General features: G+C 40.5%; 1 protein-coding gene across 1 annotated transcript in view; it reads left to right on the top strand.

Moving 5' to 3' along the window:
- The window catches only part of Wdr64 (WD repeat domain 64), a 147,053-nt gene that overhangs the window by 32,288 nt on the left and 86,860 nt on the right, over positions 1-27,905 (top strand). Inside the window, exons 6-9 of the mRNA XM_004653437.2 lie at positions 438-548; positions 3,044-3,258; positions 14,125-14,259; positions 27,240-27,319. Of these exons, the coding sequence (XP_004653494.1) occupies positions 438-548; positions 3,044-3,258; positions 14,125-14,259; positions 27,240-27,319 (541 nt within the window). The remainder of the gene's footprint in view (positions 1-437; positions 549-3,043; positions 3,259-14,124; positions 14,260-27,239; positions 27,320-27,905) is intronic.

Raw genomic sequence — 27,905 nt, forward strand, 5'->3', positions numbered from 1 at the left:
ACTAAGGTATTTTCTAGATGGAGGTCTTAGCAGGCAGCAAGGCCAGAAGGAGTGCTTAATCAGAGCCTCCCATCTGACCTTCTGAGACCCACGGCGAGGGGCGGTCTCCCACAGGTGAATCGTACAGAAGCTGGCTGCTCTTCTGGGAAGCGCCTGCCATGGGAGCTGAATGGGTTTCCAGGTGATTATGAGGGTGAAAGATAGTGTCTTTCCTCACACCATCCAACCAGGTGCATTGCAGGCTCTGTTGCAAAGTGGAGCCTTTCATGCCAACAACCTACTCTTTGGTACTCATAGTACGTCATAGGAGGAAATACACGACTCCAAATTTTTCCTATGCCAAGGATTAAACCCAGGGCCTGACGCATGGTAGGCAAGTGCTCTAAATCACTGCCCTGAACCCTAGTCCTCTAACCCCCAACTCGATGCTTTGCCAGGATACCTCCTGGATTACAGGATGCGACTACCTTGCCCAGCTGAAACGAATTGTTGCCACCACAGAAAGGACCATTATTGTCTGGGATTATAAAGCTCAAGGGAACAGCCAGGTACTGTGCCAAAAGAAATCGCAGACCACCGGACTGACGGTTCAGTGTGGGGAAAGACCCAGGCAAAGTACTCTCTCGAGAGGACACCATATTCCTCAGATTTAACTAAATGCCTCTTGGATCCAGTTCAACATTGGTAACCTGTGAGGAAAAGGGGATGCTCTTCCCATTTAATGTTGTGTTTGGTTTTGATTTTGAAAGGGAGAAGGCCATTCGTTTGGATTTTGTTGTTGTTGGGTAGGGTTTTCTTTTCCTTTCTTTTCTTTTTTGAGCTGGAGGTTCTCCTCATATTGCTCAGGGTGCTTTCCAACTCTGAGCTCCAGTGATCATCCTGCCCCCACACGCAGCTCCTTTGCTACTTTTATTTCCTTCTATGAAGCCAAGCACTGTCTTTCTGGCCATGTTTGTTGTCAAGTTCAAAGCCTTTCTCTGCAGCTCAGCTTCATTAGGTAAGAAAATTGAAACACTCAAATGCCTCATTTGGCCCGAAATGTTCAATGACACAGTTCTTCCATGGCTTGAGGAATAGAATTGACTTATTTTCTTTTCATTCCTTCTTTATTATTTTAAAAGATATTTTATCATTTTTTTATTCATTTACTTTATTAGAGAGAGAAAATGGGTACACCAGGGCCTCTAGCCACTGTAAACCAACTGCAGACACATGTGCCACCATGTGCATCTGGCTTAAATGGGTTCTGGGGAATTGAACCTGGGTCCTTAGGCTTCACAGGCAAGCACCTTAGCCACTAACCATCTCTCCATCCCTTGTTATTATTTTTTTAACATTCTTTTATTTATTTGCAAGAAGAGAGAGAGACAGACAGAGACCGTGAGAGAATGGGTGCACCATAGCCTCTCGCTGCTACAAATGAACTTCAGAGGCATGTGCCCCTTTGTGTATTTGGCCTTACATGGGTACTGGAGAATCAAACTTGGGTTGTTAGGTTTTGCGAACAAGTACTTTAACTTCTGAGCCATGTCTCCAGACCTTCCTTCTTTACTCTTAACATCAAAGAAAACCTTGGCTTCCTGTGAAAATTGTCTAGCTGTGGATGGTGGTGTGGTTTGAGTATAAAATGTCCTCCATAGGCTCATGTGGTTCAACACTTGATGTGCAGCGGCAATGCTGTTTTGAGTACGTTGTGGAACCTTTAGGAGTTGGAAGCTTGCTGGAGGAAGTGGGTGGCTGGGAGCAGGCCTTGAGGCCTGACTTCCTGTTCACCCTCTGCTTCCTGACACTGTGGGTGCAACGTGACCAGTCGGCCTTCTGCTCCTGCTGCCATGACTTCCCTGCCCCGATGGAACATTAAACTGAAACAAAGAGGGACTACATGACAGCCTATGTCAAAAAAGAAAGCAAAACAAAAAACTAAGAACTTTGATCTTTGATTTTTTTTTCTTCCCCTAACCAGTTTTATATCAAAGGCCTAGTAACACGGTAATACCTGAACTTTTCCATACTTTTGTTAATATTTACTTCCCAATCCAAGGCAAGGCAACTCTCAGCCATACTTCCTACACATCTCACTACTCACTCAGAGGGGCTTACCCTGCTCTTCTCCTCACAAATGCCCAGAAGCACAATGCTGGGCTCATAATGAATGGTCATTGACTTTTATTTGGTTATTTTCTTTTTCAAGTTCCTTTACCATTGTGAGAATATCTAAAATAAGAAACATCAGAGTGAAACTTTTACCAAATAATGGGATGTATTTTTCTTTTTCTTTCTTTATTGACAACTTCCATAATTATAGACAATAAACTATGGTAATTCCAGTATCCCAACTTATCCCCTTTGCAAAATCCACTCTCCATCATGCCCCTTCCCCCTCTCAATCAGTCTCTATTTTATCTTGATGTCATCATTTTTCCTACTATCATAAGGGTCTTATGCAGATAGTGTCATGGATATCCAGTCCATTTTGTGTCTGGAAGAGCGCATTATAATGAGTCCTACCCTTTCTTTGGCTCTTATGTTCTTTCTGCCACCTCTTCCACAATGGACCATGAGCCTTGGAAGGTGTGATAGAGATGTTTCAGTGCTGAGCACTCCTCTGTCACTTATTCTCAGCACCATGATGCCTTCTGAGTCATCCCAGAGGTCACTGCCATCTGAAAAGAGAAGCTTCTCTAACCAAATGTGAGAGTAGCATAATATATGGATATGAACATGAAGAGAAGTGCTGGCTGGGGCAGTTTGATGAACACGGTATGTGTATGTTTAACCAGTCACCAGCGGACGTTACACCCCTAGGGCCCATGACTTTCCCTGTCACAGGTTTTCAATATCAGGCACAGATTTTCTCCCATGGAGCAAGGCCTCCAGGGATATATTTTTCTTTTCTCTTTTTCCACATTTCTTTGTGATGCTAAGGATGGGAGCTAGGGCCATGTGCATGTTAAGCAGGTGCTCTACTCCTGGGCGACACCCCTGACAATATCATTAATTAGAGCAATGTGATTGTCCATTAAACACAGCCCTCTATTTCCAGGAGCACTACTTCGTCATAAAGCCCATGGACCACTGCCTCCTGTGTGTGTGTGTGGTGCCTCTGTCGGAGCAGCTCTGTAGGGATGACATCCTCTTGGGAGATGATGGTGGGTTTGTGAACAGATTCACAGTAAGCAGTGATGACTTTGGACTAAAACAGGCAAAAAACAAGAAGAAACTTCAAATGCAGGTCTTAGACTCCAAGAACTTTAAAAGGTACATATGAATATTTCATTTCTCCTAATAATTCTAGGCATTCTTCATATATATGGTACAAGAGGCTAGACTCACAGCAGAGACGTGAAGCGCAAAGCTGAGTGAGAAATATTTGTTAAGCTAAATGTGGGGGCACATGCCTGTAATCCTAGCACTCAGAAGGCTGAGCAGGAGGATTGCAAGTCCAAAGCCTGCCTAGTAGTTATAACTTAGCCTGAGCTACATAGCAAAAATAAAAAATAAATAAATATGTCTCTTCTGAAGTAACATTCACGATAATGAAGCAGACAGATAAGTAGCAACTGAGGTTCCTGTTTTAAATGCTGCAGGCAACTAAATGCTATCGACAATTGAATGGATGGTTGGTTAATTTAAAATGTTAAGCCATGAAGATTAAAATATACATACAGATACACATGTGACTGTTGACTAGCATATGGCATTCAAGATTCTAGACATAAAAACAATAGCTATAGAAGGCAAAAAAAAAAAACTTGATAGATTTGGCTATATGTCAAATACAGCCTTTTAGATATCCAAATAGTAATTCAACAAGCTGTAGTAAATGCTAAATGCCGGTCACAAATATGATAGTCAATGGTTTGATACTCTTTAATAGGTCTAAGACTCTATGACAATTCCCCAGTAAGATGGACAAAGGCCCTCAATACTATCATACATGTTCACACAGTGACTATCATACGTGTTCACACAATCAATATACACCTCAATGTGATCACCAAGTACAAATGCTGCACTTATCATCAACTGACAGGATAACGGGTGGTTATTATTGTTTTCCTTATCATAGCAATATTTTTAAAGTTTTTAGAATAAGGTCTATGTTTTTTTTATTAGTAGAAAACCATGAATTTTGTATTCAATATGTTGCCTTATTAATGAAGGGAGTATAATTTAAATCAGGTACAACTTTTTACTTACAAAATTAGAAAAGATGAAAACTTGTGAGAAGCTATGAGATGGGTAATTCTTATGCACTATTGGTGGTGGATCAACCTTTCTGGGAAGCAGTTGGGAAAAATACATCATGTCATCATAAGGATTTATACACTATTACCTAGGGTCCTTGTGTGTTCAATCACCACAGAATTACTCTTAATAATAAACTGTCTGGTGTACAATCATGGAGAAATGGTTCATTTAAATGACTAGTCATTTACGTAACTGATTGTTATAGTATAACTGTAGTAAGATAACAATGTAAAACATAAATTTCTGAATAGATATTCATGTATTTTATAAATATTCCACACATATATATTTATAAACCACCAATTTTTGTAAGATGTGGTAGTGTATACCTGCAATCCCAGCACTAGGGAGGCTAAGGCAGGAAGACTATAAATTCAAGGTTATTCTGAACTATATAATGAATTTTAAGCCAACTTGGCCTATGAGACCATGTCCCAAACAAATTAACAAGCAAATAGAGAAACTAACAAAAATATAATCCCAGCACCCAGAAGGTTGGTAGGTGGAAAACAAGGTCAATGCCAGCATAGACTATATAACGAGTCTATTTTTGACAGACTGCTAAAAATATTTATGGCATTAAATGTGTTAATACATCATAATATATTCATATTAAAGCACGCCATGTACCAAATAAATTATATCTGAAAAATATTTAATAATGTGGAAATACTTATTTTTTTAATTTTTTTTAAATTTTATTTATTTATTTATTTGAGAGTGACAGACACAGAGAGAAAGACAGATAGAGGGAGAGAGAGAGAGAATGGGCGTGCCAGGGCTTCCAGCCTCTGCAAACGACCTCCAGATGCGTGCGCCCCCTTGTGCATCTGGCTAACGTGGGACCTGGGGAACCGAGCCTCGAACCGGGGTCCTTAGGCTTCACAGGCAAGCGCTTAACTGCTAAGCCATCTCTCCAGCCCGTAAAAATACTTATTTAATATTAAGTAAAAACAAAAAGATTTGTCTGGGATTGAGATTGTGGCTCCTTAGTAGATGGCTTGCCTAGCATGTACCTGTGTTTAATCCCTCATACCACTAAAAAAAAATTGTATATATGCACAAATCTAGTTTTATTCATGTATTTGTATTTATACTTAGAAAAAATGAGTGTAAGCATCCAAAATATTAATAATTCTCAATGAGAACTCAGAAAAGTAAGCTTGATTCCTCATAATATTTTGCTTCTTAAATTATTTTATTTTATTTTATTTTTTCCTTCAATTTTTATTAACATTTTCCATGATTATAAAAATACCCATGGTAATACCCTCCTTCCCCTCCCACTTTCCCCTTTGAAATCCCATTATTGTACAATGAACATTCTTTTTTGTTGTTTTTTAAATTTATTTTTATTACCTATGGACATACTTAGTATGTAAACAACGCATGTTGGTACCATCCTTTCCCTCATCCCTGCTCCTTTTCCAAAGAGGCCATCCTCACTGGGGATGCAGGTCAACCTCATGGGATTGTAGGTCATGCATTGTGGGGGCAGCAGTCAGTTATGGGGAGAAGCAACGTTTCTGTGCATAATGCCCAAACTTGTGGCTCTAACAACCTCCCTGCCCCCACTTCTGGAAAATTCTTTGGGCCATGTTGGAGGCATCTCAAGTCTACTTCAGTGGCATTTTAAATCTCCTTAGGAGCCTCTGTATCTCTGGTTTGACAGGAGTTGAGTATCCTCAGTGTCCATCGTCTTCACCCCTGTGCTGAGATCAGGTTCTCAGAGAAAGCAGTATTCTTGCTCATCTCCCCAGTTGCTCTGTGGTTTCAGCTGGGGCCGGGGTGATGTGTGCTGGGTCATTTATCTCCTCAGGTCTAGCTCCTATCTGAAAAAGAGAAGCAGAATCTCTAACAGAGAGTGAAGTCAGCACTGGTTAAATGGGATAACTATTATTAACTTAGAGAGAATTTAAAGGGTATAGACTCTCTCATAGCCCAAGATTAGTGGGAACTTGACACTAGAAAGCAAAATTGTTATCTGGATATGATTCTGACTTGTTTACCACTTCCTGATATGGTTTCCTTTCCACTGATAATATCTGGTAGGCAATCCAAGAACAGTTGGTAACCTATCACTATTGCACTTGTGTGAGCATCACATCAGGTGTTTGCTTCTCCTGAGTCACTTAGACTTTGAGTTGCTTGTACAATTGTTGGCCACTTTCCCCCAGTAGTTCATTCAGCACCTTCCAGCACTAGGTGGGCTGTCTGGCTACTGACTCTCTCCTGTATTCCAACAAGGTCTCTCCATGGTCTGTGTCAACAGTGTATGGTGTTTTCAGCAGTAGGGTCTTACCATTAGCCTCTGGTAAGTAATCAAGTGCTCTGGCAGAAGTTTGTCTTGTTTGTTTTGGGAGACCTTGTAGGTCTCTCTGATCAACAGCTTGTTGTGGATGCTAACCACATCCTGGTATAGGGAAATATAGGCCAGCGCCAAGGGAGAAGAAAAAGAAAGACAGGAAAAAAAGAGAAACAGGAGAAATTTAAGGTTAGGCTTCATCTCACCCTCTACAGGGCCCTTCAACTCAGGTACTCTCCCTAAGGTCCTCTTGAGGGTTCAACCTTTTAGTCTAACTTCCAGGATATAGGATTCTACCGTACCAGTACAATTTGGATTCAGTTTTGTGTGCCCCCCACCAGGCCCTGCCCTCCCTATTGTCCAGGACTTGAGATGCTGTTAAGGTATGTTGGCATGTCAGCAACTTCAGCTAATCCAGGTTAGGAACCACAGATGAGTGAGATCATGTGGCGATTATCTTTCTGTGATTGTGTGATCTTTTAGTATGATCTTTTCCAAACTTGACCATTTTTCTACAGATTTCATTGTGTCAATTTTTTTCTTACTGCTGAGTAGAATTTCATTGTGTAGATAAACCATATCTTGGTTATCCATTCATCCAATGATGGGCACCTGGGTTGATCCCAGTTCTTAGTTATTATGAATTGACCAGCCATAAGCATTGCTGAGCAAATATCTCTGAACTAAGATGTGGAGCTTTTAGGATAAATGCCCAGTAATGGAATAGCAGGGCCTGTTGGTAACTCTGTATTTATTCATCCTTTCAGGAGTCTCCATATTGATATCCATAGTGGTTGTATCAGCTTACATTTCCACCAACAGTGAATGAGTGTTCCTATTTGTCCATAGCCTTGCCAGTATTTATTTTCATTTGATTTTTTAATGTTTGCTATCCTTACTGGGGTAAAGTAGAATCTGATATACATTTTAATTAGCATTTCCCTAATGATTAAGGATGTTGAACATTTTCTTAAGTGTGTTAGCCATTTGTAATTCTTCCTCTGAGACCTCCCTATTAAGTTCTCTGCCCCACTTTTGGAGTTGGTGGTTTGATTTTTTTATTGTTTAGTTTTTTGAGTTATTTGTAGATTTTATATATTAGGCTTCTATCAGTGGTAGAGCTGGTGAACATTTTCTCCCATTCAGTGGGTAATCTATTGGCTCTGCTTATGGTATATTTCTCTGTACAAAAGCTTTTTAGCTTCATGAGATCCCATTGGTTGAGTGCTTCTTTAATTTCCTAGGCTATTGGAGTTTTGTTCAGGAAGTCTTTTCCCAGTCCTATATTGTGGAGCATGCCTTTTCTTCCAGTAGTTGAAGAGTTTCAGGTTGTTTATTAGGTCTTTAATCCGTTTGTACTTGATTTTTGTGTATGGAGAAATTAGTGGGTATAGTTTCATTTTTATGTCTATGGTCACCCAATTTGTCCAACATCATTTGTAGAAGGTGCTGTCATTGCTCCAGTCTACATTATTGGAACCTCTGTCAAAGATCAAGGAGCTGTAGTTGCTTGCCCTAAGGCCTGGGTCTTCAATTCTGTTCTATTGGTCTATGTTTCTGTTTTTATTCAAGTACCATGCTGTTTTTGTTACTGTGACTTTATAATATAGCTTTAGATTGGGTATGGTGATACCTCCAGTAGTGTTTTATTTGCTCAGGATATGTTTGGATATCCGAGACCTGCTCCCATTCCATATGAATTTTGAGATCATTTTTTTTCACTCTCTGTGAAGAATATTGCTAGTATTTTTATTGGTATTGCACTAAATCTGTATATTACTTTTGGTAGGATTGCCATTTTCACAATATTAATTCTACCTGTCCAAAAGTATGGGACATTTTTCTGTCTTCTCAAGTCCTCCTCATTTTTTTTCTTGAGTATTTTTTTTAATGTTTTCATTATATAGGCCTGTCACATCCTTGGTTGGTGTTATTCCAAGGTGTTTAAATCTTTTGTTGCTATTGAAAATGGGACATCCTCACTGATTTCTTTCTCTGTATATTCATCCTTTGCATATAAAAAAGTTACTGATTTTTTGCATTAATTTTTTATCCTGCCACTTTACTGAAGGAATTAATCACCTTTAGAAATTTTGAAGTGGAGACTTTCAGGTCACTTATATATAGAATCATGTCATCTGCAAACATGGCTAACTTGACTTCTTCCTTTCCACTTTAAATCCCTTTCATTTCTTTCTCCTGTCTTATTGCTTGGGCTAGTACTTCTAGTACGTTGAAGAGCAGTGGTGAGAGTGGGCTCCCTGTCTTGTACCCAATCTCAGTGAGAACTCCATGAGTCTCTCCCTATTACATATTATTTGGGATTTAGGTGCTTTATAAATAGCCTTTATTGTGTCAAGACATAAACCCTCCATGCCTATTCTTTCCAACTTTTTGATCATAAAGTGGTGTTATATTTTGCCAAAGGCCTTTTCTGCATCAATTGATATGATCATGTGGTTCTTATGGTGAAGCTTATTATTACGTTGACTTACTTCTGTATGTTGAGCCATCCCTGCATCCCTTGGATGAAGCCTGCTTGATCAAGGTGGATAATACTTTTGATGTGTTGGTGAATTCAGTTTGTGAGAATTTTGTTCAGGGTCTTTGTATCTAAGTTCATCAAGGATATAGGCCTATAGTTTTCTTTTCTTGTTGCATCTCTGTCTAGTTTTGGTATCAGGATGATGCTAGCTTCATAAAAGGAAATGGGGAGGATTCCCTGGTCTCCATTTATGTGAAATAGTTTGAGAAAAATTGGTTCAATGAAGGTTTGATAGAATTTGGCTGAGAAGCCATCCAGTCCTGGACTTTTCTTTTGGGGGAGGTTTTTGTTTACCTTTTCAATCTCCATGGATGTAATAGGTTCATTTAGGAGATTAATCTGTTCTGAGTTTAGTTTTGGTAGGCAGTATTTGTCTAGGAATTTATCCAATTTTCTTAAACTGTTTCACATAATCTTCAAGATTGTTCAATTTTGTGGAGGAGAAGATATGAAAGTTTGCCCTGATGATTCTTCCAATTTCATGGATATCTGTTGTGATCTCTTCTTTTTCGTTTTTGTTTTGTTTTTGTTTTTCGAGGTCTCACTCTAGCCCAGGCTGACCTGGAATTCACTATGGAGTCTCAGGGTGGCCTTGAACTAAAGGTGATCCTCCTACCTCTGCCTCCCGAGTGCTGGGATTAAAGGCATGTGCCACCACACCCAGCTTCTTTTTCATTTTGTTATTTTGAGACCTCTCTTTATCTCTCTCTGTCTCTCTCTCTCTCTTTGATTGATTAAATTTGCCAGGGGTTTGTCAATCTTATTTTTTCTAAGAATCAGCTCTTTGTTTAATTGATTTTTTTAAAAAATTCTTTTCTTCATTTCAAATTCATTAATTTCTGCTCTAATATTGATTATTTCTTTCTGTGTGGAGCTCTTCAGGTTGAGTTCTTCTTGTTTTTCCAGGACCTTTAGGTGGACAGTCATGTTACTAATTTGAGATCTCTCTGTCTTTGTAGGCATTTAGTGCTATGAATTTTCCTCTTAGGGTTGGTGGGTTGTGTTTTCATTATCATTCAATTCTAGGAATTTTACATTTTTTTTATTTCTTCCCTGACCCATTCATTATTCAAGTGTGTTGTTTAGTCTCCAGGATCTGATGGAGTTCTTGATGTGTCTCCTGTTGTTAATTTCTAGCTTTAAAGCATTGTGATCTGACATGATTCAGGAAGTTACTTCAATTTTTCTGATGATGGCCTAATATATGTTCAATTTTGGAGGTACTGCAGGCTGCTGAGAAGAATGTGTACTCTGTACAGTTGGGGTGGAAAGTTCTGTAGATGTCTGTTAGGTCTAGGTGATCTATGATGTTGTTGAGCTCTATTATTTCCCTATTAATTTTCTGCTCAGATGATCTGTCTATTGATGATAGTGGAGGACTGAAGTTTCTCACTATGATGGTGTTGGTGTTCATTTCTATCCTGTTGTCAACTATATTTTTTTAAAACTGTGGTGCACCTGTTATGATTGTGATGTGCTCATGTTGGATCATTCCCAAAGTGGCCTTCTTTGTCCTTTTTGATTACTTTTGATTTGAAGTCTAGTTAATCAGATATTAATATGACAACACCTGCTTGTTTGTTATTTACATTTTCTTGGAATATAATTTTCCATCATTTCACCCTGAGGAGGTCTCTATCTTTGGCAATGAGGTGGTTTTCTTGAAGACAGCAAATAGAAGGGTCCATGTTTTGATCCACCCTGATAAACTTGTGTCTTTTGATGGTAAGTTATGACTATTAATATTTAAGGTTATTACTATGAGATTTGAATTAATCCCTGCCATGATGAGGTATTTTATGGGGTTTGGTGGTTTCTTGTTTTTGTACTGTGTTGAGCCTCTTTTCAGTTACTGTGATCTTCTTATTGTTGGCTCTTGAGATTGGTGTTTGACTGTTCAGCGTGGAGTTTTCCCTCAAGTATTCTTTGTAGGTTTGGCTTTGTCTCCATGTAATCATATAGTTGACTTTTTCACAGAAAGTTTTCCTTTGATCATATATTTTGGGGGATACTTTTGCTGGATAGAGTAGCTTGTGTTGGAAGTCATAGTTTTTTAGACTTAGAAGTATTCCATTCTGCCTTTCAGGGTTTCCACTAAGAAATCTGATATAATTCTGATGGGATTGCCTTTGCATGTTGTGAGTTGTTTCTCTCTTGTTGCTTTTAACACTCTCTCTTTGTTTTTTTTTGTTAAGAGTTTTAACTATGATGTACCTTGAAAAGTTTCTTCTTTGGTCCTATTTGGTGTTCTGTGGGCTTCTTATATCTGGATGGGCCTCTCTTTTGAGAGACTGGGAAATTTTTCTTCAATAATTTCTTCAATATGTTCTCTATGCCTCTGGCCTGGATTTTTTCTCCTTCTGGTATATCCAGGACCTGGATGTTTGGTCATTTTAGGGTATCCCTCAGTTCCCTGGTATTCTGTTCACTTGATTTTTTTTTTTTAAATTTATTTATTTGAGAGCGACAGACACAGAGAGAAAGACAGATAGAGGGAGAGAGAGAGAATGGGCGCGCCAGGGCTTCCAGCCTCTGCAAACGAACTCCAGACGCATGCGCCCCCTTGTGCATCTGGCTAACGTGGGACCTGGGGAACCGAGCCTCGAACCGGGGTCCTTAGGCTTCACAGGCAAGCGCTCAACCGCTAAGCCATCTCTCCAGCCCTCACTTGATTTTTTGAACTTTGCAAAGGTTTTGGCCTCCCGATCAATTTCTTCTGTCTTGTCTTCCAGGTTGGAAGTTCTGTCTTCTACATGAGTAACTCTGTTAGTGAGGGGTTTTAGAGAGGTTTATGAGTTCTATTTGATTTTCATTGTCTGTTGTGTTATTTTGCATCATGTCCATCTTGTTTTTGAGGTATGACTTCAGTTTGAGTTCTGACTTTCTTGATGCTTCCTGGAATTCATTCTAACATTTGATCAAGTCATCATTAAGATTAATCAATTGGTTGTTCAGATCTTCCATTTCTTGACTCACCTTTAACTCATTAATATCTCTTTTGAGGTTTCTAATGTTTTATTCAATCAAGTTAAGCCTACCGTCAAAAGCTGAACACTCTAAGAGATGATTCTGTTTAACTTTATTGATAGGACTTTTGGTTCTTCAGTGGTTTGCTTCCAGTTCAGCAATTCTTTTGATCAGGGTCTTCTTTTGATCTGGTTGTTGTGTTTTCATATTGGGATTGAATTTCTATTGATTTCTCTGTGATTTCATTGGAAGCTTCCATTGTAGAACTAGGCATCCTTGGTGGAGAACTGACTTTCATTGGCGTTTTTGTGTTGTAGTCTATTAGGGAGACTCTTTATTTTATTGAGGAGAAAACAAGTTTTTGTCCTTTGGCCTGTGCACACTCTGACTCAGGTGAACAGGGATGCTTGTACCCAGTGACCAGTCAGGATACCAGAGCCAAAGGCCTGATTTCACAGCCCACACGGGGACTAAGCCTCCCCAAACAAGGCACAGTGAGACCTACTGGTACCAGGAAACTGGTGGGAGTCAGGGAAGAGGAATATGGCCCACTCTCTCCACACCACCCCACCTACCTGCACAGCCTCTGGCACAGGGAACTGGGTGGATCTGGGAAGCAGGGACCTAGCCTATTCACTCTGAGCCCCACCCACCCATATACCTTCTGGCAGAGGGAACCAGGACCAGAGAGCTGAGAGGAGCTGGGAAGCAGGGATCTGGCCTACTCACACCATGCCATGCCCCAAACACCACATCTTTATTTTATAACTGAAAAAAAAAAAAAACCTCTAAAAAATGCCAATGTCCTTATCATTGAACTTTTTATCCCAGAATTAGAATATGCTACTATAAGCTCACTACCATTCATTGTATTACATGGAATTAGTACTGGCCCCATTGCTGGAACCTGAAGAATGAGAGCATGGTGGTTTGAATTTGTGCACCCCATAGCCACAGAGTTTTTGATTAAGGTTAAGCTTCCTACTTAAGTCTCCAGCCATCTGCTGGAGGAGGTGTCACTGGGGGCAGATCTTTTAGACCAGTCCTGAGGTATGGAAAGAACCTGTTTGAGCTCTTTGGGTGCCTGTTTCTGTTGCCAGTTGTTTCTCTCTGATGTGAATGCTAAAGTGAGCCAGCTTCCTCCACCATTGTTTCCCCAGGAATCTGTGTGCCTTAAATAAACATAAACCCTTTCCTTCCATAAGCTGCTTCTGGTCAGACATTTGTAGCAGCAACAAAAAGTAACTGCAATAGACAGTAAGAAATTAACTCCGTTTTCCATCTTCTAGATTGTTCTCTTTTATTAGTTAATTGTCTTGTTGATGTGACAAGATGCTTAACAAAATGAAGGGTTCATTTTGCCTTCAGGTTTGAAGGGGAATATAGTCTATCATGGCAGAGATGACATAGAGGCAGGAGCATGAGGCAGCTGGCCACATCACATCTCCAGTCAGGAAGCAGAAGTGAAGAATGCTGATGTTCATGCTTTCATTCAGTCACGGTCCCCAGCCCATGAATGGTGCTGCTCACATGCAGAGTGGGTCTTCCTTCTCATTCAAACATCTCCTCACAGACAAGCCCAGAGGGGATTCTAAATCCAGTCAAATTGATAATAACGTCTTTATACTCAATTTATAGCTCAAATATTAATGTACTTAAAAGGTGTTTTTCCACTTTAAATATGTTGTATGAGTAAAACTTAACCAGCTAAAAATGTTACAATGAGCCTGGTGTGGTGGCACATACCTTTAATCCCAGCATTCAAAAGGCAGAGGTATGGGGATCACCATGAGTTTGAGGCCATCCTGAGACTACATAGTGAATTCCAGGTCAGCTTACACAAGAGTGATACCCTACCTCGAAGAACAAACAAACAGAAAAAAAAAAAAGTTACAATGAACAGGACTGTATTACTACTGTATTGTACACATAGATTTTAGCATGACTCAGAGTTGCAATTTAATTAAAATCCGATGAAATGCTGACTGTAGAGAAAAAATACCCTCATTGTTACAATTTTTTTATATCTAATATAATAGTCCTTTTTCATTCACAGTGTTAAAAGGAAGCTACATAACGACTGGGTTATGAAGATTAGATATATTCCAGCCCTAAACTGCTTTGGTTCCTGCTCCTTGGACAGCATTCACTCATTAGTCTTGGAGTCCTTGAAGAGACTTGAGGATAATATGTAAGTAGACCATTGTTATACGTGAACATTTGGTGACTTGTAGAACCTGACAGGGTCCTGGAGCTAAAGCTTTGGTTTCAAAGAACGGAAGGAGGTGCCCCTTTGTGGGAATGTCTAGAGGAGATGAAAAGTTACACATCACGTGACCCAGCCTGTGTGCTAGCAGCCATGGAAGCACACAGGGTCATGAAAGCACTAGACAGTGCTAGAACACAGTAGCCACCAGCATCCCACGTAAAAAAAGGGGGCTACACAGTGAGACCCTGTCTCTAAATAAATAAGTAAATAAATCATATTTTAGGTGTGCTAAATCAAAATAATCTGACTTATAACAAGGAGGACAATTTACATTGTTCAGGCTCTTAGGAATGCCACACTATTGGTACATACACACTATGGTATATATATATACATGTAAAATCCTTCCTTGGTTGATTAAATTTTATTTCTAAACTTTTGCTGGTACATCTGAAGTCAAGCTTTGATATTTGAACAATGAATGAGGGGAAAAGAGGTCACATCTTAGCTATGTAACTTGGCCTCTCTGCATTTTGCTGACTGATCTGCCTGCCTCAAAACACAAAGGATTCCAGTTAGATTATGTTGAGCTATTCAATGTAATTTATACACATAGGAGGAACCCCCCCTAAAAAAAGCCTTTGCAATAGGAAGGTAGAATTTCTTTCAATTTTAACACTTCAAAATAAATTTAAGCAATGGAATAACAGGACTAGATTGAATGGAAGGATAAATTATATCTTTAAGATGACTAACAACCTTATATTGTCTTAAAAACCATAGACATCATGAAATACTGAACTCTATTCTCAGTAAAATAAGAAAATGCTGATTTTAGTGTGTGTTGGTACTTAGGAGTGGTATCATTTGCTGCTAGACACCTGACTGTGTGGCTTTGGCCATTTGGAGCTGATTTTCAAGAGGAATGTGGAAGGATTTGAAGCCTTGGCCTAAGAGATGCCTTGCACTGTTGTAAGTACAGCTTGATGGACTCTTCTGGTCAGAGTAGAAAGCCCTGAATATAGTAAGAACTATGGACGGTGAGGTTCTATTTATGAGGGTGAGAAAGATTTGCTTGGACTGGGGTAGAAGCAGTTTGTATGTGAGGCTTGCTGCTTTGCCCCTATCCTGAGAAGTTGTGCAGGGTTGCTTTGTGTAGAAATGGACTGGTGTGTGCAGAGGGATATGGCACAGAATGAAATCTTTGGGCTGAAACTTCTGCCACTTCAGCTGCAATTATATGAAAGATTACAACCTTTGAGATTGGGCCAGTCAACCTGCACTAGGGCAACAAGAAAAATGTAGAGTCTTTTGAAGGAGGCTGGGTGTTCAAGAAGTGTCCTGTTCTTCAAAGTCTTCTATATTTCCCCATGGATCAACAAATTGGTACCTTACCTGGTATTGTGTAGTGTAAGGAATGCAGGAAAGAGAGGGTCATTGAATTTGCAACAGTCTTGTGTTTTGGAAATGGCCATGGGCAGTGTTAATCAGGTTTGCTGGATGCCTGCATGGAGACCCGATGAAGCCATGAGGATGACCCATGGGTTGCATTGGAAAACCAGTGGAGATGTATGAACCATGAAATGGCTGCTAAGGAAAGCTGCCAGCCCTGATGAAGTTTTCCAGCACTGTGAGTAGCCTAGCTGGAGGGTGGAACAGGAACTCCAGAGACTTGTTGCTGGTTAGAATGATCAGACTTGAAGATTTGTCACTGACTAGAGTTGTTGGACTTAGAGCTACAGAGTTTGATGTTTGCACTGTTTTAAATCTTGTATTGGTTGAATATTTCTTTGCTATGCCCAATGCTATCTTTTGCAGTGTGAATGTGTATTCTGTGCCATTATGGGGCTTGGGGGATTTTTGTTGTTGTTGCTATTCTGGCTCAGTTAAAAGACCTTGTATTATGGAAATGTTTGAACAACATTAGGGGACTTTTAAAGTTGGACTGAATGCATTGCATTTTATATCATAGATGGTTATCAGTTTATGGTGTCCAAGGGTGGAATGTAATGGTTTGATTCAGGTATCCCCCATAAACTTAGGTGCTTTGAATGCTAGGTTCCCCAGCTGATGAAGATTTGGGAATTGGCGCTTCCTGGAGGCAGTGTATTGTTGGGGGTGGGCTTATGGGTGTTATAGCCAGTGTCCCCTTGTCAGTGTTTGACACACTCTCTTGTTCCTGTTGTCCACCTGATGGTGGCCTGGAGATGTTCACCCTCTGCTCATGTCATAGTTTTTCCCTGCCATTATGGAGCTTCCCCCTGAGCCTATAAGCCAAAAACAAATCCTTTTTTCCCACAAGCTGCTCTTGGTCAGGTGTATTCTGCCAGCAATGCGAACCTGACTGCAACAGTGTATAATAAGTACCATTGAGAGATGAATTTAAAAGATTCACAGTAAATTAAAAATGCCATTTCTTGATGCCAGATCAGATCCCATAGATGCATAGATGTCATTTATAATGACAGCTCATTTAATTTCTGTAATATAATTAACTGCTAATGTTTACATGTTGGCATTTTTAAAAAGTGCATTTCTGAAGCATTAATTAAGAAACAGATGCAACTTTATATCCTGTTTTGTTTTTGTTTGTTTGTTTGTTTTATGAGGTAGGATCTCACTGTAGCTCAGGCTGATCTGGAATTCACTATATAGTCTCAAGGTGACCTCGAACTCACTGTGATTCTCCTACCTCTGCCTCCCAAGTGCTGGCATTAAAGGTGTGTGCCACCATGCCCGGCTAACTTTATGTCTTTTGTGGTCAGCTCCACGCTACTGAGATGAACTTCTAAACCAGACACAGTTTGAAACTCACAGATTCGTGAGAAGTTCCACTGATGGCAGAAAAAAAGCTGGCCCCGTTTCACAGAGCCAAGCAGAGAGACACAACCTCATAGCCAGTGTCACCAGCAAGAGAAAGCCCTGTAGCAAAGCAGCAGGGAGCCCAGGCAGAGCTCACGTACTCTGCATACTTTTAGGCTATAAATCAGATCTGTCCCCAAACACACCTTTGGGAAGACCCCCATATCTGCCCCACTGACATCTCTTCCAGACAGGCAGCTAGAAGTCCAAGTTACAAGCTTTCATAAAACTCCGGAGTGTATTGGTGAGATACACATTCAAACTACACACTATCCCATATGATTTGATACTATGCTGACAATTCATACTATGTTCATAACCACAGGGACACATTGTGAAAACACATGGAAGTATCACATGACTGTGTTCCTACAGAAGGCATTCATCCAACCTCCGCCTCTAGGTAGCTTTCATTTAGGCAGCCATCCTTTTATCGGTGCAAATATTTCTATCACATCTGACAGGGTAGTTACAGTGAGTCATTATGATAACCAGAAACCTGTAATGGTTCTATAGCTCAGCCTTTAATTCAGAAATTCATCAGTCACTCCACAAATATTTAAACATATTTAAGTCATGACCTTATATCCTCTAAAGGCTTAAAGTCTAAATGAAAGCCTAGGAACTATAGACATAAAGTCAGCGGCACATGGGAGCTAGCTCATCAACCGTGAGAGCTGAGGCTGAGCTCAGAGATCAGCAGACCTGTTGTTGAACACAGTGGTCACTAAAAGCTAAATGATGTCAACCTACAGCTTGTACTCCAAGCAAAAGCCACAAACCATTCTGGATGTTTTCATCTCTTCAGAACCTATAAAAACTGTGAAATGCTATCTTCCCCAATTCTTGTTCAATAATGTCACATTGGCAGTTAGAAATTAGCCATAGTGGGACTAAATATCCCATGAAAAACAGCAATGGCCCTCTCCCTTCGGTAGGGCCAGCTACATACATATTAAACCGCTGTGCGGCAGCACAACTTCCCGGAGGCTGATGCTCAGTGATTCGAAGCCTGCTATTGGCTCAGGAGCAAGCACAGAAGATCAGAAAGGAGCACGACGGGTCAGTCCTCTGCAAAGCCCAGCGAGATAAGAAGTCTTCTAGAGTAAACGGAAATGATTATGATAATAAATTTAGCAGTGATTTCATTAATAAATTATTTAAAACAACTTGTGTTTAGAGAGCTGCGGTTGTATATTAGTCACTTTTTCACTGTGACAAAATAACTTGACAGGAAATAACGTAAGAGAAGAAGAGTTTATTTTTGCTTACAGTCCCAGGGGATTCGGTCCATGTTGGCACAGAAGGCGTGACAGCAGGTCACATTTCCTCCACGGTCAGGCACGCAAGATGAATGCTGAGGCTCCGCTTGATTTCTCCTGTGTATTCAGTCTGGGACACAAGCCCATGGAATACTGCCTCTCATAGTTAGGGTGGTCTTCCCTCTTCAGTTAACCTAAGCTAGAAACTTCCTCACAGACGTGCCAAGGGAATAAGTGATTCTATGCCATGTCAAGTTGACAATATTTAACCATCACACATGGATTATTTCTTCCTCCTTAAAGAGTGTCTTTGTGGCTGGAGAGATGGCTTAGCAGTTAAGCACTTGCCTGTGAACCCTAAAGACCAAGGTTGGAGGCTTGATTCTCCAGGACCCATGTTAGCCAGATGCACAAGGGGGCGTTTGCAGTGGCTGGAGGCCCTGGCACATCCATTCTCTTTCTTTCTCTCTCTCCCTCTCTCTCTCTCTCTCAAATAAAAAAAAAAGAGTGTCTTTCCATTGTGGGCTGAGTGGCCTACTGTCAATCCTATCAGGAAGTAGAAATGAAAATTAAGCCAGGTGTGGTGGTGCACACCTTTAATCCCAGCACTTGGGAGACAGAGGTAGGAGTATCGCTGTGACTTTGAAGCCACCCTGAGACTACATAGTGAATTCCAAGTCAGTCTGGGCTAGGGTGAAACCCTGCCTCAAAAAAAAAAAAAAAAAATGTTCTTGAAATGAAGATTAACTGGAACAATATGGATAGGTCTTAACTCACAGCACCTGGAATTTAGCTCTTCAAAAACTGTTGGATCCTTGTCTTGGAGCTCTGGGCCTTGCCACATCAGCTTTGGAAGGCTCTAAGTCCCATTACACCTACTGAGGAACGTCACTGAAGTACATCCCTGATCACCCACTGTGTCAATCAGCCGAATCCGAATCCCAGACCTTCAACTCAGCACTCAGCCTGTTCACAAGCCCTCCACAGCCCTTTGATGGCTCCTTTCCCACTCCTTCTGTGATGATTGCAGCTGTCCCCTCCTCCTGCTCTCCATGAGTGCTGACCTCCTGTGTGATGCAAACCTGAGGCCCCCAGGTGGATTCCCCATCACAACACCCCATTTCTGTTTTAGAGGATCAGGTATCAACTATGATCTTGCCATTCTCCCACTCTCTCATACTCAGCATCTAATGGCTACATCTGTTTGGATTGGAATAATGTTTTTCTTGACCAATAGTCTCTTCTTCACAATTTCTTCACAATTACTCTGCACATTTTCTCCCTTCTAAGCCTGACTTTGGACAGAGAATGTTGTATTCATTATTCATTGTTCTCTGCTTTCTCGGTGTGACTTAGCCCCTCTCCAGATCTCTACCCTGCTCTTGTGGAATCAGCCAACCCCAACCCCAGGACACTCAGCATTGTTCATAGTACACAAAGCTCTGTTCTCCTGGACTCAAGAAAGCTAAGCATTTCTCTTAGGGTCTTGCTATTCTTTCTCCATGTGGTGCTTCATTTTGTTTCTGCCCTAGATAGTGACATTTCTGGAGTCCTATCACCAGCAACTTTTCATCTCACTTTCTATGCTCTTCTTGGGTGATAATCTCCCACACACTGATACCCATGTGATGATGAAACACAAGCTATTTTGAATCTTGGACTTTATACATGTCTACCAGCTCTATAAGGATATTTCATAACCCCTCAAACTCAAATGTCATATTGGAGCTTAACTTCTACTAATGCATACTGTAACATATTGGGTTTTGTTTGGTAGACATGATCCATCCATTACCCCAGATGGAAACTTGGCACCCTCATATAACTCTTTGATTGTCCTCATCCTCCATCTCCCATCAATTACCTCTTTTTATACATTAGGTAATGTATAGGCATTCACCAAATCTGATCTATTTTCTTATCCACATTCCTCCCACTTCCCAGGAAGACATCCAGCCATCTCAATACATTCTGCAATACTCCATCTCCTGCACACAGTACTTCTGTGGTATGCCTCTGTGGTGGTTTGATTCAGGTGTCCCCCATAAAATTAGGTGTTGTGAATGCTAGGTGCCCAGATGATGGATATTTGGGAATTAATGCCTCCTGGAGGGAGTGTATTGTTGGGGGCAGGCTTATGGGCTTTATAGCCAGTTTCCCCATGCCAGTGTTTGGCACACCCTCCTGTTGCTGTGTCCACCTTATGTTGGCCAGAGGGTGATGTCCACCCTCTGCTCATGCCATCATTTCCCCCTGCCATCGTGGAGTTTCCCCTCGAGCCTGTAAGCCAAAATAAATCTCTTTTTCCCAGAAGCTGCTCTTGGTTGGGTGATTTCTACCAGCAATGCGAACTGGACTGCAACAGCCTCCTATGACCCCCCCCCCTTTACCTCATGCCCTCCATAGCCTTCTACTTAGAGCTCTATAATTCTGGACTTCCCTCTGCTTCCTAGATACCCATGATGGGACTTTACACATGTTTGGGGTTGACATATCATCCTTCAATCCCTCTACTTCCTTTCTCCATTCATGATTTATAAAAATCAAGCTAATATGTACTACAGGAAACTATATTTCCCTATCTCTGGGTTAGGGATCCATTTTGATTTTTGTATTTATTGTATTTTAATTATGTTTTAGAATGCTCATAAAATAATGAAACTATTATTATATCCAATATTGTTTTTCTGTTGCTCCATAATTTGAACAAGACGACATAGGTGACTTCCAGAAAAACTGTAGAGCAAGAATTAGAGCATTCATTGATTAGTAAATCCTTATTGATGAGTTGTTACGTTTAAGGTACTGTAGTTATTACCTGACTAAAACTAGATTGGTTATGTGTATAATAAGTGAAAAGTAAATAAAGCATTCATATAGGGAGAGATTGAGTGCCTCAATGTAGGTGGAGGAAAGGGGCATGGCAGCCGAGGGAGGATTAAAAACGTTTTAAGGCAGGACTGGGGGACAGGGTGGGGGTTGGGCTTAGGGAAGGTTGCCTGGAGAAGATGCATCGCATGCTGAGCTGTGAGGATCTGATAAGAGACAGCTAGGAAAAAATAATTGAGTGTGGAGTGGATAAAGACACATTAAAGGCTTGGCATTTTCATGGAAGCATAGAAGTGAAAACGAAGATGTTGAATTCTAGATATTACGTGGCTTAATATGATATGATTGGAGGACTGTGGGGAGAAGCGATGGAGATGTGGAAAGGGAGGCAAGGTAAACCAGACATGCAAAGACCCGTGAATCATATTAAAGTTGGATTTTTAACTGAAAGCTATAGAAAGTCATCAGTGTACACACACACACACACACACACACACACACACACACACGTCATATTTTTTTCAGACCTTCCTGTAGCAAATTAGAAAGTGAATTAAGAAAAAGTTAGTGGAAAAGAGGGAGAGCAATTGAGGAAAATATGACATTTCTTAGAAAAAAAATGTTACGGATTTGAACTTAACTAGTGGAAATAGAAATGAAGAGAAAATAATCTTTCAAAACTCACAAGAATTAGTGATGTACAGCTCAAAATGAATGAATGTGTGGGCTCTGTTCAAGTTTTTAAATTCTTAATGTTTTTCAAGTTAGGGTCTCACTCTAGCCCAGGCTGACCCTATTTACTGTATAGTCTCAGGGTGGCCTCGAACTCACTGTGATCCTCCTACCTCAGCCTTTCGAGTTCTGGGATTAAAGGCCTGTATAACCATGCCTGGCCTAGACTATTTTTATCTGAAACTGGATGTCTTCTTTTTGTCAGGGACAATATAGTCCTGTAAGTACAGGATTCTAGGTAAAAGTAATCTTATTTACTCCCTTTTATCCTATCCTCCTTTACACACACACACACAGAAAGAGAGAGAGAGAAGAGAAAAACCACTGTTGGGTTTAATACATCCTTTCCATGTTTCCTTCTTATGCCGGAGTATATTTTAAATTTATGCAATGGTGTTGTAGAGAATCTAAATTCCTACCCGCCAAAGTGTTCCTTAGATTTGGTACTTAGTAGTTGTATACATTTCTGTTATGTAGAAGGTTTATTTTCCCAACTAACAGGGACATTTTGGTCATTGTTACAAAGGGTATCTATTTTGCAATAGTCAGGAGTTTATCGTTGAGATAATTTTTGACTTCCTAATTTTTTTCCCCCTCTGTTGGAATTTAGTTGGTGATAATCACTGCAGTCAGGAAGCTGTGAGATAAAAATGCTCACACAACCTCAGCAAACAGTGACTCTTGATCTGTCCCATCTGACCCTGCTAGAGCTTTTTAGCCGCCTCATCTCTTGGGCCGCTCTCTTTCTAAATCTAGAAGCTAAGGAGGCTCTCCAGTGACACAGCATGGTCTCGTTTGCCAGGACTGTGACGGGCACTGGAGTCATCTCAAGAGGACAGTTGGGGGTCCTCCATTCCTAAATTCAACATGTCCCTACTTCTGCAATTTCCTATAATGGGTCTTCAGATGAAACTGCATTTATACAAATACCCAATTGGCCAGCTGTTAAATTTGGAGTTAGTGCCACACTCTAAAAGGGAGCAAAAAGAAAAAATAAAAAACTGTCAAAAAAATTTCCATTTCAAACATGATTAATGTTTTGGCTATAATTTTGTATGGAAATTTCAGGATTTGAGTTGTGTACCAGGAAGATGATTAACATCTGCAATTAACTATGCCACATAGCATTAACATAGCATTAACATTAGCTTGTGGGATCACAGAAGCTGAACCTTTAACCCTTTGACAGCTTAACAGTTTCCAATAGATGCATGACTAACTACCCATTATTACTTTTTATTAGTTACTCAGCCCAGAGGCAGGTTATTATACTGTAAAGATGTCATTGTCTTTCTGTAAAATGGCCATAGACAAAGCTGGCTTATGTGCCAGCTCTTACCAACTTTCCTAGCACATCTTCCTTGGCCTCAGTTTTCCATTACTCTAGGAATGGGAGTGAAAATACCAACTTTATACACTTCCACAAATTACCTGACTCTAGTAAAGTGCCTTGTTTGGTGCCTGGCTCATTTAGGGCTCAATACATGTTCATTCTTTTTGCTTGTTCACCTAAGAACTAAGTACTATACCAAAAAAAAAAGCATTTTAAGATGGAATTTGAGCACTGTGCAGGTAAGGTAGAGCTATTATAGAGAAAGACTTGCATTGGCTTCATGCTCCTTCACCTCAAGAGAGGTTAGGATCTACATCTATCTGAAAAAGAGAAGCAGATTCTCCAATGGAGAGTAAGTTAGCACCAGACAAATGAGATAACCCTTATTTTTTACAGAGAATTTAATAGGTGCAGGCCTTCTTGTAGCCCACAATTGGTGGTAGCTTGATAATGGAGAGTGGGCTTATGTTTGGATATGGTTCTGACTTGTTTCCCAGCTCCAGCTACGGGTCCCATACCACTGAGGGGATCAGTTAGCGGAATCAAGAGCAGGTGGTTTCCCACCATGGCTGTACACCACTATTGCACTTGTGTGAGCATCATCATGACAGGTTATTTGCTGCTGAGTAGGTTAGACCATGAGTTGCTTGGACAGATATTGGTCATTTTCCCCCAGTCGCCCATGTAGCACCTTCTGGGACTAGAAGCGCTGACTATCTGGAGACTGACTCTCTTCCAGCTTCCAGCCATGCCATTCCATTTTATGTGTCAACCGCATAAAGTGTGTTCAGCAGTAGGGTCTTACCACTAACCCTTGGTGGGTCATCAAGTACTCTGACAGAAATCTGTCTTTCTTTTAGGAAACCTTGTAGGTCTCTCTGATCAAAAGCTCATTGTAGATGATAGCCACATGCTGGTACTGGGAGTTATAGGTCAGTCCCCACTAAGAAAAGGAAGGAAAAGATAACTAATATAAAAGATATAGAGAGAAGAGAGAGAGAGAGATTGGGGGAGAGAGAGAGGCTGTAGAAGATTAAGGTCAGTCTTCATCATACCCTCTCCAATGTCTTGTGGGTCAGGTGTTCTCTCTAAGGGCCTGGTGAAGGTTCAGACATTTGGTCTGCCTTTTAGGATGTAGAATTTTATGGTACCATTGCTGTTTGGGTCTAGATTAGTGTTTCCCACCCCCTTCCCCTCCCCTCCCTTCCTCCCCACCCATCCCACTGTCTAGCCCACAAGAAGCTTGCTGGGTATGTAAGGCATCTTGGGTAGATTCAGATTAGGTGCTGTAGATGAGTGAGACTATGTGGCGATGTTTTTCTGTGATTGGGTAAGTTCACTGAGAATGATCTGTCCAGGTTCAACCATTTTTCCTCAAATTAAATTGTGTCATTTTTTGTTATTGCTGTATAGAATTGCATTGTGTAGATATACCACATCTTAGTTATCCATTCTTCTAGTGACGGACATCTGGGTTGATTCCAGCTCTTAGCTATTATGAATTGAGCCGCTACAAACATGGTTGAGAAAAATCTCTCTGGCCTATGGTTTGAAGGTTTTAGGGTAGATGCCCAGTAAGGGGATAACTGAGTCTGTTGATATCTCTACAGTCAGCTTTTCCAGGAGTCTCCATATTGCTTTCCAAAATGGTTGTGCCATCGTACATTCCCACCAACAGTGGATGAGTGTTCCTACTTCTCTACATCCTCACCAATATTTATTTTCATTTAATTTTTTGATGTTTGCTATCCTTACTGGAATAAGGTGGAATCTCATTGTTGTTTTAAGTTGCATTTTCCTGATGATTAGGGATGATGAACATTTTCTTAAGTGTGTGTTTGCCATTTGTATTTCTTCCTCCGTGAACTGCCTGTTGAGCTCTTTTCCCCATTTTGTGAGTGGGGTGTTTGACTTTTTACTGTTTAGATTTTTGCGTTCTTTGTAGATTCTAGAGATTAGGCCTCTGTCAGTTGGATAACCAGCAAATATTTTCTCCCATTCGGTGGGTAATCTATTGGCTTTGCATATTGGATGCTTGTCTGTAAAGAAACTCTTCAGCTTCATGTGATCCCATTGGTTGAGTGACTGTTTAAGATCATGAGCTACTGGGGTTTTTTTCAGGAAGTCTTTTTTGATTCCTGTACCATGGAAAGTACTTCCTATATTTTCTTCCAGTAGTAGTAGAGTTTATGGTCTTATACTGAGGTCTTTGATCCATTTGGACTTGAGTGTAGTGCATGGTGAAATGTGTAGGTCAAGTTTCAGTTTCCTGCATGTGGTTATTCAGTTTGTCCAGCACCATTTGTTGAAGATGCTGTCTTTTTTCCAGCCTATATTGTTAGGGCCTTTGTCAAATATCAAGTAGCTATAGTTGCTTGACCCAAAGTCCAGGTCCTCAAGTCTATTCCATTGGCCTATACTCTTGGTTTTATGCCAGTACCATGCTGTTTTTATTACTATGGCTTTGTAATATAGCTTTAGATCAGGTATGGTGATGCCTCCAGAGGTATTTCTTTTGCTGAGGATATGTTTGACTATGCGAGGCCTTCTGCCTTTCCATATGAAATTTGAGATCATTTTTTCTATCTCTGTGAAGAACACCATTGGGATTTTAATTGGAATGGCATTAAATCTGTATATTGCCTTTGGTAGGATTTGCCATCTCCACAATGTTAATTCTGCCTATCCAGGAGCATGGGAGGTGTTTCCATTTTCTCAAGTCTTCCTCAATTTCTTTTTTGAGTGTTTTTATGTTTTCTTATATAAATCTTTCACTTCCTTGGTTAACATGATTCCAAGGCATTTTATTTTTTTTGTTGATATTAAAAATGGGACCATGTCCCTTATTTCTGTCTCTGTATCTTTGTCATTTGCATATAGAAAGGCTACTGATTTTTGTGCATTGATTTTGTATCCTGCTGCTTTGCTGGAGTTAATCACCTTCAGGAGTTTTGGGATGGAGTCTCTCGGGTCTCTTACATATACAATCATGTCATCAGCAAATAGAGCTAACTTAACTTCTTCCTTTCCAAATTGTATGCCTTTTATTTCTTCCTCCTGTCTTATTGCTTGAGCTAGGACTTAACAGTACTATATTGAAGAGCAGAGGTGAGAGTGGACAACCCTGTCTTGTTCCTGATCTTAATGGGTTAGAAAACAATGACCCAAGGACCAGATCCAGTTGGCCGCCAGTTTTCCTAACATCAACAAGCATAGAATGGTTTCTACTCTACTCTTTTAAGTATGTTAGTCAACTTTCCATCACTGTAAGCAACCACTAAGATAATCATCTTAAAAAGAGGGAATGTTTGAGGCCAGGCATGGTGCCTTTAATCCCAGCACTTGGGAGGCAGAGGTAGGAGGATTGTCATGAGTTTAAGGCCACGTGAGACTACACAGTGAATTCCAGGTCAGCCTGGGATAGGGCAAAACCCTACCTTGAAGAAAAAGAAGGAGGAGGAGGAGGAGGAGGGGAAGGGGAGGGCGAGGAGGAGTTGGAGGAGGAAGAGAGATGATTTGAGTTCTAGTTTGGAAGTCTCAGTCTGTGATTACTTGCCTCTACCACACTGGGACTTAGGGCAACACAACATGAGGGAAGTACATGGTGAAGAAAACTGTTCCCCTCAAGGTAGCCACGAAGCAAGAAGAGGCAGAAGAATTGGATGGGATCCCACAATTTCCTCAGAGGAACACCCTCAATGGCCCGACCACCTCTCACTAGGCTCTGCCTTTTAAAGGTGGTTCCATGGCCTCAGGCTTGCACTTACCCAAACTGAAGCTTGGGGCACATGGAGTGTGAGAGTCAGTGAGCACTTAATCATTGCTTATGATATTTTTCCACGGACAAATTTAGAAATAAGCCTATTAAATACAATCTATTTATAACTTGGAGCTAACTTTACAGAGGAAAATACATACATTTCACATCTAATTTTGTCTCTCAGGCCTGTCAGAGAATTTGCCATACCAAGAGGAGCGAACACTTTCTGCTACTGTGTAAAAGCAAATGTGATTGTCACTGGAGGTAAGAGGGCAGTTCACAATGCAGAGAGATTTCTCTAGCTTGCAAACAGTGTTCTTATATTTTTATGGCTAGGAATAACATTTGAGGAAAACTGAGAATCAATCTTTTCCTCTAACTGTGGTCTCTGTGTTGAATGGCATACTTAGCACACCTTTATTCAGTTCAAGCATATGTGAAAAAAAAAAAAAAAAACTCCTGCAATTGACTGTACTTTGATTTATTGTTTTATTGTTTAACATTTTCCCTTTAGACCTTTAATCCATGTAGAATGTATTTTTACACATGAAAGCACCAGTAACCAGGTTTTAAAGGAGTCCTGGAGTCCCTCTAAGCAAATTGACTCTTATATAGGCTTACATGTATTTTCTTGAAGTGGGAGTCCAAAATCTTACCAAATCCTTGAAAGGAATCTGTGATCAGAAGTTCAAGTCAGCAGATTAGAGTTGACAGAAAAGAGGCCAAGGGCCACATCTGGAAGAATACCAACCTTCAAGGGATGACCAGCTAGAATACGGAGGGGAAAGGTCAGTTGTTGAGAGCAGGGGAAAGGTGACAATGTTAAAGGCTTCAGGGGAAGACAGAGAAT

The sequence above is a fragment of the Jaculus jaculus genome, chromosome 1, assembly GCF_020740685.1.
Source record: "Jaculus jaculus isolate mJacJac1 chromosome 1, mJacJac1.mat.Y.cur, whole genome shotgun sequence".
NCBI classification, from domain to species: Eukaryota; Metazoa; Chordata; class Mammalia; order Rodentia; family Dipodidae; genus Jaculus; species Jaculus jaculus.